The 12,316-nt window shown below is 50.0% G+C and overlaps 2 protein-coding genes across 2 annotated transcripts; both read left to right on the top strand.

The window, feature by feature from the left end:
• The first annotated feature begins 4,252 nt into the window (after positions 1-4,252).
• On the top strand, positions 4,253-5,218 carry LOC135996980 (olfactory receptor 14I1-like). The gene has a single exon (XM_065649339.1). It carries the CDS (start codon positions 4,253-4,255, stop codon positions 5,216-5,218), a length of 966 nt encoding a protein of 321 aa, XP_065505411.1.
• Positions 5,219-9,567: 4,349 nt separating this feature from the next.
• LOC135996982 (olfactory receptor 14I1-like) lies at positions 9,568-10,485 on the top strand. Its single transcript, XM_065649342.1, has one exon. It carries the CDS (start codon positions 9,568-9,570, stop codon positions 10,483-10,485), a length of 918 nt encoding a protein of 305 aa, XP_065505414.1.
• The last annotated feature ends 1,831 nt before the right edge of the window (positions 10,486-12,316 follow it).

The following is a 12,316-nucleotide window of genomic DNA, read 5'->3' as shown; positions in this document are numbered from 1 at the left end:
AGGCCAACGACAGTATCTCTTCTCCTACAATTAGTGCACATTCTGAAAATTCAGAATATTTTGGTAGTATAGAAATTCCACAAAAATTTTATTGAAAGTATTGAATCACTTCATCTCTTAAAATTTTTGGTTTGGTTTGGTTTGAAGTATTGAGAGCAGTCCTCAGGTTTTCAGGCAGAGCTCCATGGTGTGACCATAAGCACCCAGTGCAAAACTCTAGAGGCCCCAGTTTATCTGAGATATTTGCCTGGGACTGGCAGTTATCAGAGAAGACAGACAGAGCCATGTCATTTCAATCATTTACATCCAGTCTTCAAGACTTGTCCGCTGCTTTATGTAAGTTTCAATAGTGTAGTTAAAGAGGAAGGTACGTAAAGAGCACTTTGAAGAAATCATAGAAGAATTCTCCAGGTGATACTGGTGCAGAGTGTCTCCTAAGGAGATGTGGACCGATAGCAAAAGCAGTCTTGCTGGGGTCCATCACTGTATGGACAACCTTGCTCATCACCTCCCCAACCCCGCCATGTCTCTCTGTGTGGCTGGCTATGTGAACGTAAAATATATATCCAGATGACACACTTAGGGTTTAGATCCCACCCAGAGCAGGTCTTAAGTCTGCAGTCTGTCCAGAACTTGGCCTTGGATCCCCACATCTCCCCAGTTACCCCAGAAAGGGACAAACACATACACACATACACACATACACACATACACACACACACAAAATGGATCTGGGATGGACTGTCCTTGAGCTTGAAGATCATAGAATATTTCAAGTTGAAAGGGACCCATAAGGATCATTGAGGCTAACTCCCTGCTCTTCGCAGGGAGTCCTCACACTTAACCATAAGACTGAGAATATCGTCCAGATGCTCCTCGAACTCTTGACAGGCTTGGTGCCATGACTACTTCCCTAAAGAGCCCATTCCAGTGACTAACAGCCCTCCAAGTGAAGAATCTATTCTTAATGTCCGATCTGAACATCCTCTCATGCAGCTTCATTGTATTTCCTTATGTCCCCAGGGGGAGAAGATCAGCACATCCCCCCCTATTGCCCCCCTTGAGGAAGGTGCAGACTGCAATGAGGTCCCAGCCCAGCCCCAGCTGTGTCCCAGGCAGGGTCTGCAGACAGCCCTGCTCTGGCTCTGCCAAGCTCTGGGCAAGAAGAGAGGCCGGGCAGGGCTGGCAGTTCCCTGACACAGGCACCGAGTCCCACAGGAGGAAGCAGATGGACAGAGAGCAAAGCTCACCCATCAGCTGGGGTGAGTGGCCAGTGCTGGAAATGGCCATGGGAGAGACAAATGTCCTGGGGCACCTTGCCAGTCTGTCCATGGCAGCAAGGGCACAGACCAGCCTCCTCTCTCCTGCAGTTTCTCTCTGAGTGGGCACATGACCGAGGTAGAAGGTGTTGGTCCCTAAAATATCACCTTGCCCAGGCCCTTCTCCTCATCTTCACTGCTCAGCGAATCCGGGCCCAGCTGGCCCTGATGTACAGGCTTATTCTTCCCATCAGCAGGACCAGCCACTTCTCCTTGTAAACTTTAAAAGGTTTCTGCTTCTCAGGGTGCCCTTGGACTGAAGATCCATTTAGTCAGCAGTTAATGCCTGTGTGCAGATGTCTTACCCTGATGGTGGTGTCTCTCACAAGACAACAGCAGGAGGAGTTGCGAGGCACTACAAATGCTGAAAGGTAGTTCTGCTTCAAAGGAATTTCCCTCCATCATAGGATTAATCATGCTGACTATCTCAGAAACAGCTGCAGAGCAAGCAAAGGCAGGGCCAGTGAGGAAAGAGCAAACAGAAGTGGGCTGTTTGTCTCAGCTGGAACAAAAACAATCAAAGAGAAGAACTTGGATGGCTGAAAAGAGAGGAAAAGAAAATGGAACTTAAGCAACAGAGGTAATCAAGGCTGTTTGCCAGTACCTGCCAAGCAGCTCTTCATCTGAGCAGCAGTGGCTGGTGTGGGACAAGAAAGAAACAGATAAGCCAACCTAACTTAAATCTGATCTACTTCCACACTTGTGGGAAATCTGAGTCTTTTAACAATCGTGTGGAAGGGAAGTCCTGTGATTGAAGGAAATGTGCATTCACTCATGCTGGATGGGACCTCATTAGGACTCTAGACCAACCTCTTACCCACAGCAAAGGTATCTATCCCATTACACACAGTTGCTCGGGAATTTATGCATTCTGGGTTTGAAAACTTCCAAATATTGACATTGCAGAAACTTTCTGGGCTACTTGCTCCAAGGTCAGATGGCAGCATTGGCTGACAAACAAATAATAAATAAGGACAGTGTCAGTGGGATGAACAAGCTTGGACAACCTCTGGAACCTCAAAAGTCACCAGGTATTTCATCTGAACAGCTCACTCCTGACCTACATCTTCATTACTTACCATGGAAGCTGAGACCAGGAATTCACATACAGGTGCCTATTTAATGCACACCTGAACTGCAGCAAAAGGAATCCCAGCTCCCTGGGTTTCTGGCAGCCGTGGCAGATAGCTGAGTCCACTTCCAGCGCTAGCAATAGAAACACAGGATGAGATATTTTAACTGACTGAGCTGACTCCCCTCAGAAGTGATAAAGCAGAACCCTGCCTGTCGTTGTCTAGGTGTCCGGTTTGATAATAAGACAAAAAAAGAATTTTTAGATGTAACTCTATCTCTGAGAAAAGAACTAACACTGCTGGAAATAAGTGTTTCTCCCCAGCTGAGGGAGGGACCATCAGTGATGACTTCAGCCTGTTTCACAGCAAGTTACCCTGGAGCCCCAGGGACACCTGGAGGGAGCCCAGAGGGCCAAGAAAAAGTGCCACCTTGGGCTGCTCCTGTGTTGCTGAGCTGGGATGGGCTCTGGGACACAGGGAGCTCATGGCAACCAGCTAGCACTGTAAAGAGACAGCTCTGCCCAGGAGCAGCTCCTCTGCAAAGCGCAGCAGGGCTGAGGGCACTGCCTGCAGCACTGAGGGGACAGGAGTGAGAAAGGAAGAGCTTAAAGGTGATCTCTTGTTCATGGAGAAACCTTCACAACTTTTGACACAGTAAGTCTGTGGGAGTGGGGAAATTCAGATGAGCATCCTGGAGGGATCTTCTAGAGCTGGTACCTCCCATAACGGATAGGACCTGTCAAGATGACTGTCTTGACTGGTCTGGTGTGGAGAAGGAGGACAAGCTCTGGAGCAGGGTTTCCCTGAGGCACCATCAGAGGAGAAAGGCATAACAACTGCCTTCTCCTAGAGATGGCTGCAGCAGTGTGAAGCTGGATGTGCAGGAGGGGTGCCCAGAGCTGTCCTGCAGAGCAGGGTCCCTGCACCCCAGGGCTGTGTGCTGAGGCAGGGACTGTGCCACCTGCCAGGGTCAGCACTCAGCCTGCCTGGGAGATCCCCACGGTGCTGCGGGGAGAAGCTGTGGGTGGAAAGAGGGACCACATCAGGGCAGGCAGGGTCCTGCTGTCGAGAGGGTGCTGCACGGGACAGCACTGCTCAGAGATCCAGGTCACCCCCAGCGTATTTCCAAGTGGGGGTTTTGAGTTTTCTCCTCGTGGTTGGCTAGGAGAGCAGTGGCAGTTAATAGTTTATTCTTCTCTTCTGGAGAAGGCACTCAGACCCCAGTTCTCATTAGGATATTCTGAGTTCCTCCTGAATCCCTGCCCATAAAGAGATGCCTCTGGGCAGGGGCCACTGCCAGGGGGTCTGCAGGGCAGAGCTGAGCAGACAGTGGGATGGGGACTATGAACACAACCAGGGATGAAACATGGGGAGAGAGAAGCAGCTCCTGGCAGGGACAGCTCCAGACGGCAGAGACAGGAGTAGGGACGGAGAAGGAACTGCTGCCGGAAATGCTGTTGGAAGATGAAATTCAAGCTCGTCCCTGCCATCCCCCACAGTGCAGACACTTTCCTGGAGCGACTCCCAGGTCTCTCACCCAGCACAGTGTCTGCTCCCAGGGTGGTGGGGTTTAAGGCTGAGTCCTCTTGGAATCGTAACCCCAAAGAGGAGAAATGCCTGTCCTTGTCATTCCTGCCTTGACAGGAGCATTGGGATATTTGTGCATCCACAGCAGAGCCCCCTGCTCCCAGAGACACAGTCAGTGAGCACAAAGCAGAGCTCATAAAAGGGACATGAAAGGGCCAAGGCAGTCTAGGGGATTTCCATGAGAAATTGAATATATTTTCCTCAAAGAAACTCTGCCCTAACTTCTCACTGCCTTTTCCTCCTTGGACAGGTCATCATGACCAGGGGCAGAAGATGTCCAACAGCAGCTCCATCACCCTGTTCCTCCTCATGGAGTTTGGAGATACACAGGAGCTGCGGCTCTTGCACTTCTGGCTCTTCCTGGGAATCTACTTGTCTGCTCTCCTGGCCAATGGCCTCATCATCACCACCGTAGCCTGTGACCAGCACCTCCACACCCCCATGTACTTCTTCCTCCTCAACCTGTCCCTCCTCGACCTGGGCTGTATCTCCACCACTCTCCCCAAATCCATGGCCAGTTGCCTCTGGAACACCAGAGTCATTTCCTATGCAGGATGTGCTGCACAGCTGTTTCTGTTTGTGTTTTTCATTTCAGCAGAGTACTTTATTCTCACAGTCATGGCCTATGACCGCTATGTTGCCATCTGCAAACCCCTGCACTACAGGACCATCCTGGGCAGCAGAGCTTGTGTCCACATGGCAGCAGCTGCCTGGGGCACTGGGTTTCTCCATGCTCTGCTACACACAGCCAATACATTTTCAGTACCCCTCTGCAAGGGCAATGCTGTGGACCAGTTCTTCTGTGAACTTGCCCAGATCCTTAAGCTCTCCTGCTCAGATGCCTACCTCAGGGAATTTAGACTTCTCGTGTTTAGTACTTTTGTATATTTGGGGTGTTTTGTGTTCATCATGCTGTCCTATGTGCAGATCTTCAGGGCCGTGCTGAGGATCCCTTCTGAGCAGGGACGGCACAAAGCCTTTTCCATGTGTCTCCCTCACCTGGCCGTGGTCTCCCTGTTTTTGATCACTCTCATATTTTCTCACCTGAAGCCCCCCTCCGTGTCCTCCCCATCCCTGAATCTGATCGTGTCTGTTCTGTACTCGGTGCTGCCTCCAGCAGTGAACCCCCTCATCTACAGCATGAGGAACCAGGAGCTCCAGGACGCAGTGTGGAAACTGGTGACTGGATGCCTGCCAGAAGCTACAAAGTGTCCATGTTCTTCAATGTACCACACATAACTCATCTCACTGTGTCCATGTCACCAAACCTGTCAGAGTTCAGGGAGCATCTGGAGGATGCTCTTAGTCATATGGTTTAGGTCATCCTGCGAGGAGCGGGGAGTTGGACTTGATGATCCATGTGGATCCCTTCCAGCTGGAGATGTTCTATGGTTCTGTGACCTGCAAACTTGCTGAGGGTGTACTGAGTCCCACTGTGTATATCATTTATTGAGATATTGAACAGTATTCGTCCCAGTATGGACACCTGACGGAAACTGCTCCTTCCTGCTTTTTACTTGGACACGAGCTACTGACTGTTACTCTTTGGACACAGCCATCCAGTCAATTCCTTACCCATCTGTCCATCACACCAATATCTCAGCAATTTTTTGTTGGGGGCTGTATGAAAGGTCATACAGAAGCCCCTATACATGACATTCATAGCTCTTCCCTTCTCCGCTGATGCGGTCACTCCATCACAGGAGTCCACTAGCTTAGTCAGGCATGATTTACCCTTGATGCAGCCTTGTTAACTGTCTCTAATCAGCTCGGTGTCTTCCATATGTTTCAACAGAGCCTCCAGGAGGATCTGCTCAATGACCTTTCCAGGCACAGAAGAGAGGCTGAGTGGGTGGTAGTTCCTAGGGTCCTCCTTTTTACATCTTGGGGTTTGGTAGGTTTGTTGGTTTTGGAATTTTTTTGGTGGTGGTGTGGGGTTTGTTTGGTTGGTTTTTGTGTTTGGTTTTGGTTTTGTTTTAGATGGGCATGATATTCCCTTTTTCCATTCACTGGGGACATCCTGTGATCCAGGAACACCTTGATAATAACACCATCAATGGGATGAGTAAAGGACAGGAGAGAGAAGAACCAGCAGAGTTCAGGAGCAGAGACACATGAGTGCAGACCCCGGTGGGACACGCTTCATATTCCTGCTTGGCCTGTATCTACCAGATGGAGGTGGGAGAGACCTTGTCTCAGCACAGTGCTGGTGACCAGTCACTGACCCAGAGAAAGTGGGTCTGTCCGAGATGCCCTGGGTGGTCTGTCCCACACCTGCTCTGAGTGCGCATGGCTTTCTATAGGTGCTGTGCTGTCCCTACCAGACAAATGCAGTTGTGCTGGAGAGCCCTGTACACACCTCAGGTAGCAGCACAGGCCTGGATTTGGCCATGATATTGAGCAGCTGCCCTGAATCAGGTTGGGTGATGGAGGGATATAACCGAGACACATGCCATTATTCTCAGTGGAAGCCTAGCAAATACACGTGATGGAGAAGAGGAGGAGAAAGGCTGAGCTCTCCCTATGGCAATGGCTACATTTGGCCAGCTGTATATGGGTTTTAGACAAGAACATACTGAGGAGGGACAGGTTTCTTTGTCCCAAACATGATCAGCTGCTGTCCTTTCATTTGCCCAAAGGAATTCCCTGCTGGTCTCAAAAATGCTGTTCCCAGAAACTGCCCTGTTTCAGCATTGCTCCATTGGACCTTGAATCTGCCTGCATGTATCTTGGACCACCACTGACACCCCAGATGTCACTCGTTGTTTGGGTCTGAACAACTCGGCTGTCTGAACAACAGCTGAGACAAGCAGCTCCCAGGCAGAAGGTGCCTCTTTTGTACCCACCTGAACTGAGGCAAGAGGAGTCCCACCTCCTGTGGGTTTGTGGCAGCCATAGGTGAGAGCTGAGTTCACTTCCAACCCCAGGACCACAAACCCAGGATGAGATGCCTCGATTGACTCAGATGAATCCCTTCCCTCAGCAAGGGTAAAGCATATCCCTCCCTGTCCCTGCCTGGGTGTCCTGTCTAATGCTGAGAAAAAGAAAGGTGATTCTTATGTCCAACTCTTTTGTTATTAGGAGAAATGTCTCTGCTGGAAATGAGTGTTTCTCCACAGCTGAGGGAGGGACCATCAGTGATGACTTCAGCCTGTTCCACAGCAGGATCCCCAGGTACCCCAGGGACACCCGGAGGGAGCCCAGAGGGGACAGAGAAAGTGCTGCCTTGGGCTGCTCCTGTGCTGCTGAGCTGTTCCGGGCTCCTGGGACACAGGGAGCTCATGGCAAGCGGCAGTGCTGCAGAGAGACAGCTCTGCCCAGGAGCAGCTCCTCTGCGAAGCGCAGCAAGGCTGAGGGCTCTGCCTGCAGCACCGAGGGGAGAGGAGCCAGGCAGAGAGAGGTTAGAGGCAGTTGGGAGTGGGAGGATGCTGAGAGATTCCTGAGGGAGAAAATTTCACAGCCATCTACATGGTAAGTCTCTGGGTGCAGGGCAATGCAGGTGCAGTTCCTGGAGGGATCTCCTAAAAGTGATACATCTGACAGCTTATAAGACCTGTCAGGAGGACTCTCTTCATTTCTCTAATGTCAAGGAGGCCATGCTCCAGAGCAGGGATTGCCTTCTGCACCATCAGAGGGACAGGGCATGACAGCTGCCTTTTGCCTGGGCATGGTTGCAGGTGTGTAAAGCCAGGTATGCAGCCAGGAGCGCCCAGAGCTGTCCTTCAGAGCAGGGTCCCTGCACCCCAGGGCTGTGTGCTGGGGCAGGGACTCTGCCGCCTGCCAGGGTCGGCACTCAGCCTGCCCGGGGAGATCCCCATGGTGGTGCAGGGAGAAGTTGCGGGTGGAAGAAATGACCCCTGGCAGGGCAGGGTAGGGTCCTTCTGCTGTCAAAAGGGTGCTGTGTGGGACAGGTTTGCTCCCAGTTCCAGGTAATCGTTGAGCATTTCCAAGGGAACTTTCAAGAATAATATAAAGGAAATATTTTCCTGAAAGGTGAGGAGACTTTGCTTTGAGTGTTTCCCTCTTGATTGGCTGGGTGGGCACTGGCAGCTTCTTACAGAATCACAGAATCATTGGGGTTGGAACAGACCTCTGGAGATCAACTAGTCCAACCCCCTGCTAAAGCAGTCCTGACCCTGCACTCACAGAGCTGCCCCTGGGCCGTTCCCTGCTGCCAGGAGGCATCTGCAGAACATAACTGAGCACAGAGCGGGTGGGATGTTGTCTGTGAGCACAGACAGGGAGGTGACAAGGGCACAGAGAGGGAGGTGACCTGGGCACAGGAAAGCAGCTCCAGGGACAGCTGCAAGCAGCAGAGACATAGGCAGAGAGGCAGAAGGCAATGTTCCCAGAAATGCCAAGGGACTGGGGATTTAGGCACCTCCCCAACACTTCCTGCAGTGCAGATGCTTTCCCAGAGCAACCCCCTGGTTCCTCCCACCCAGCACAAGCCTTTGATTCCAGGGTTGTGGGGCTTCAGGCCGAGCCTTCTCCTTAGCACCCAACTCCCAGTGAGGAGAAACCTCCAAGTGCCTGTCTGTCTGTCCCTGTCCTTCCTCCCTTGGCAGGACCACTGGGGCATTTATCTGTGTTACATGTCTTGTTCTGATTGCCTTTGACCCAAGGTTACCTGGGCCTCTGGGCATGTGAATGTGTGGGGCTGGCAATGAGCTGACCCTCACCTCAGGACACCCCATCTTTAGGAATTTTGACTTTTTCCCTGGGAGTTCTACTAGGCTGCAGACTGTCCCCACCAGGACACAGCTCTCCCATGGACACTCTCTGCCCCAGAGAGGAGTCTCATGGAGAAGACACTTCGGCACTAAGGCCATGACAATGTGTCTCATCGTCTGTATAATGCAATGAGCCCTCTGTGTCCCTGACTGGGAGGGCAGAGCTGAGATCCTCTTCATGTACAATGAGACGGGGCCAGGGGTTTGGAGATCAGCCCTTGGAAATTGGAGTCCTCTGCTCTCAGCAGTGTCCAGTTTCTGCTCAGGGGAACACCGGGGGGCGATCGTCCTCCAGCTCAATAGGTGCTGGCACAGGGCAGCTGGGACCAGGACTGATGGACAGATCAGCTGTCCCCACTCTGCACTAAGGGACAGTCCCTTTGCCTGTCAGCACCCATGAGGTTTCACTTGCAGTGCAGCAGAAATACCTAGCATTTCTGCCTTAACAAACAAACAAAAAAACATACGAAACCTCCTCATCTGTGGTGGGGCAGTTAGAATAAAATAAACAAAACGAGATCTCTACAGCTGTGCTCTGCCATTAGGTGAAATGGGAGTGACAATGCTTAAATGGTCTTTGATATCATGAGTTGATATAATCTGAGATCAGCCTGTTCTTCTATTTCTCTGTTGCTGTAGGGCAGGACTGAATTCAGTATAGTCCACAACAAAGATGCTTCTTCCCAGTGACACCATCAGCCAGCACCAACCACAGCTCATGAAAGGCACCTGAACGGGGTAAGTCAGTCTAGGGGATTTCCAAGAGAAGTGGAATACATTTTGCTCAGAGAACTCTGCCCTAGTTTCTCACTGCCTTTTCCTCGTTGGACAGGTCCCCATGACCAGAAACAGCAAATGTCCAACAGCAGCTCCATCACCCAGTTCCTCCTCCTGGCTTTCACAGACACACGGGAGCTGCAGCTCTTGCACTTCTGGCTCTTCCTGGGCATCTACCTGGCTGCCCTTCTGGGCAACAGCCTCATTATCATCGCTATAGCCTGTGACCAGCACCTCCACACCCCCATGTACTTCTTCCTCCTCAACCTCTCTCTCGTTGACCTGGGCTCCATCTCCACCACTGTCCCTAAAGCCATAGGCAACTCCCTCTGGCAGACCAATGCCATCTCCTATGCAGGATGTGCTGCACAGGTATTTCTCTTTGTCTTTTTCATTTCAGCAGAGTACTTTATTCTCACAGTCATGGCCTACGACCGCTACGTTGCCATCTGCAAACCTCTGCACTACGGGACCCTCCTGGGCAGCAGAGCTTGTGTCCACATGGCAGCAGCTGCCTGGGGCACTGGGTTCCTCTATTCTCTGCTGCACACGGTCAATACATTTTCTATACCGCTTTGCCAAGGTAATGCCATCGAACAGTTCTTCTGTGAACTTCCCCAGATCCTTAAGCTCTCCTGCTCAGATGCCTACCTCAGGGAATTTAAACTTCTTGTTTTCAGTACTTTTGCCATTTTAGGATGTTTTGTTTTCCTTGTACTGTCCTATGTGCAGATCTTCAGGGCGGTGCTGAGGATCCCCTCTGAACAGGGACAGCACAAAGCCTTTTCCACATGCCTCCCTCACCTGGCTGTGGTCTCCCTGTTTATAAGCACTGGCCTGTTTGCTTTCCTGAAGTCCCCTTCCATCTCTTTGCCATCTCTAGATCTGGTGGTGGCAGTTCTGTACTCATTGGTGCCTCCAGCACTGAACCCCCTCATCTACAGCATGAGAAACCAGGAGCTCAAGAATGCAATGTGGAAACTGATGACTGAATGATTTCCAGAAGCTCTAGAGTGTCCATCTATTTCAATATATGACTCAGAATGTAACTCATTACAGGTCCATCCTTTCTTATTAGTTTGTTGTTGTTGTCAGTTTTGTGTTTGTGTTGTCTTTTATTCTTTTTTTTTTTTTTAACTTTGATAATTTTATCCACAAAGGAATTTGGACAACCCATTTCAACTTAATTGTCTACTTCACTAGTGTGACCCTGTGACTATGTGAACATGAGGCTATACTCTACTTAAAAAAAAAATAAATGTACCTGCAATGACTTGTCTTTCTGTCTGATACCCAAGCATCTACAAAAGAACCAAAAGTCTTTCCTCACAAGTTCTCTACCAAGTGCAAGGGGAAAAGAGGGACCTTAAACCTTCCATGGTGAAAATGCAATGGGGAAGTCATGGAGGTACCTTCCAACCAGGAATGGGGAATGTTCCCATCCCTTAGAAAATCCTTCTCTCCCTCATGACCTGCATGGTGTTTGTGCTTGGGAAAACCCTCATCATTGTGCAGGTGGTGGTAAACCAGCATTTGCATGTCCCATGGACTTCTTCTTGGGACATTTGTTCTCCCTGGAGACCTTCTGCGTATCCACCACACTGCCCCAGCATATGGCCAGTTTTGTGGCTGGGGACAGCACCATCTTTGCTCATCACGGTGTTACTGCTGTTTCCTGCACCTTGTCCTTGTACAGAGTGTTCACTGCTGGTGACCACATCCTAGGATCAGTACTGGGCTGTCTGTCATCCCCCGCCCTCTACAAGACTCATGAAGGGGGACATCCATCTGTAGCGGGCAGACACACTAGGGGCTCTTCTGTCATCTACAGTGATGTTCTTGTGAAAACACAGACTGTGATAACATTTCTGTTTAGCCTCTTGTCATGGTTTAACCCGAGCTAGCAATCACAACCACAATAGCTGCTCCCTCAGTCCCACACCCCACCCCCAAACAGGGAAGACAATTGAAAGTCAAGGGAGGAACTTGTGGATTGAGATATACACAGTTTAATAAAATAACAAAATAACACTAACATACCACCACTATTAGTAACACATATAAAATGGAAAATGGAATATAAAATAAGATACTCAATGCAACTCCCCACAAACTCTGTCTGCACCAACCAGCCGGTCCAAGAAAGAAAGAGAACAGACCGGTCCCGAACACCTGATCCAAGGGGAAGAGGGAAAATGCAGAAAGGCCCAGAGGTCATTGCAAAATGGTAAAATGGCAAAAGGTCAAACTAAAAGAAACTCCCAAATGGAACTCCACTGAAACACAGTAGAACTGAAACAGGTCTCCATCTCTGTATCCAGAAAACCCTACCCTCCTTCAACATGAAGCCTGATGCTAATGGCATGCAATATTCTCACTGGTCAGTCTGGATGTCAGTCAAGGTCTGTCCCATCCATGACTACCTTCCCAGCTGCTTCGCACCTGTGGGCAGAGAGCTCAGAAAGACCTTGGCTCCCAGAAAGCAACTAAGATAATAGGCTCTTATATTCTCTTTGTTCCACTTCAAAACTACTGGAAAGTTACATGGAGAAAAACATTCTCTCTGTCCCGGCCTGTTATCTTATTTTTCCCAAACTAAATTCAAACAATGACCATGCTAGCTGCAAAAAAAGGAAGAAGTTTCTAACTGCATGAAGAAAATTAACTCTGTTTCAGTCAAACAAGGCAGTGAGTTTCCAGCAACCCTTTCCAGAGGAAGATGTGGGTCAGGGGGGCTGGAACTAGATGATCTTTAAGGTCTCTTCCAACCCAAACCATTCTGTGATTCTAAGGGAAGAGAGAGATATGTTCCCTTACCCTCTCCACA

This window comes from Caloenas nicobarica, chromosome 21 (assembly GCF_036013445.1).
Source record: "Caloenas nicobarica isolate bCalNic1 chromosome 21, bCalNic1.hap1, whole genome shotgun sequence".
NCBI classification, from domain to species: Eukaryota; Metazoa; Chordata; class Aves; order Columbiformes; family Columbidae; genus Caloenas; species Caloenas nicobarica.
Note: the sequence above shows the minus strand (reverse complement) of the source record. Positions and strands in the feature narration are given on the sequence as shown.

What these genes read in the sequence shown, in the direction of transcription:
- LOC135996980 (XM_065649339.1), top strand. Translation starts at nt 4,253, where the DNA reads ATGTCCAACAGCAGCTCCATCACCCTGTTCCTCCTCATGGAGTTTGGA.
- LOC135996982 (XM_065649342.1), top strand. Translation starts at nt 9,568, where the DNA reads ATGTCCAACAGCAGCTCCATCACCCAGTTCCTCCTCCTGGCTTTCACA.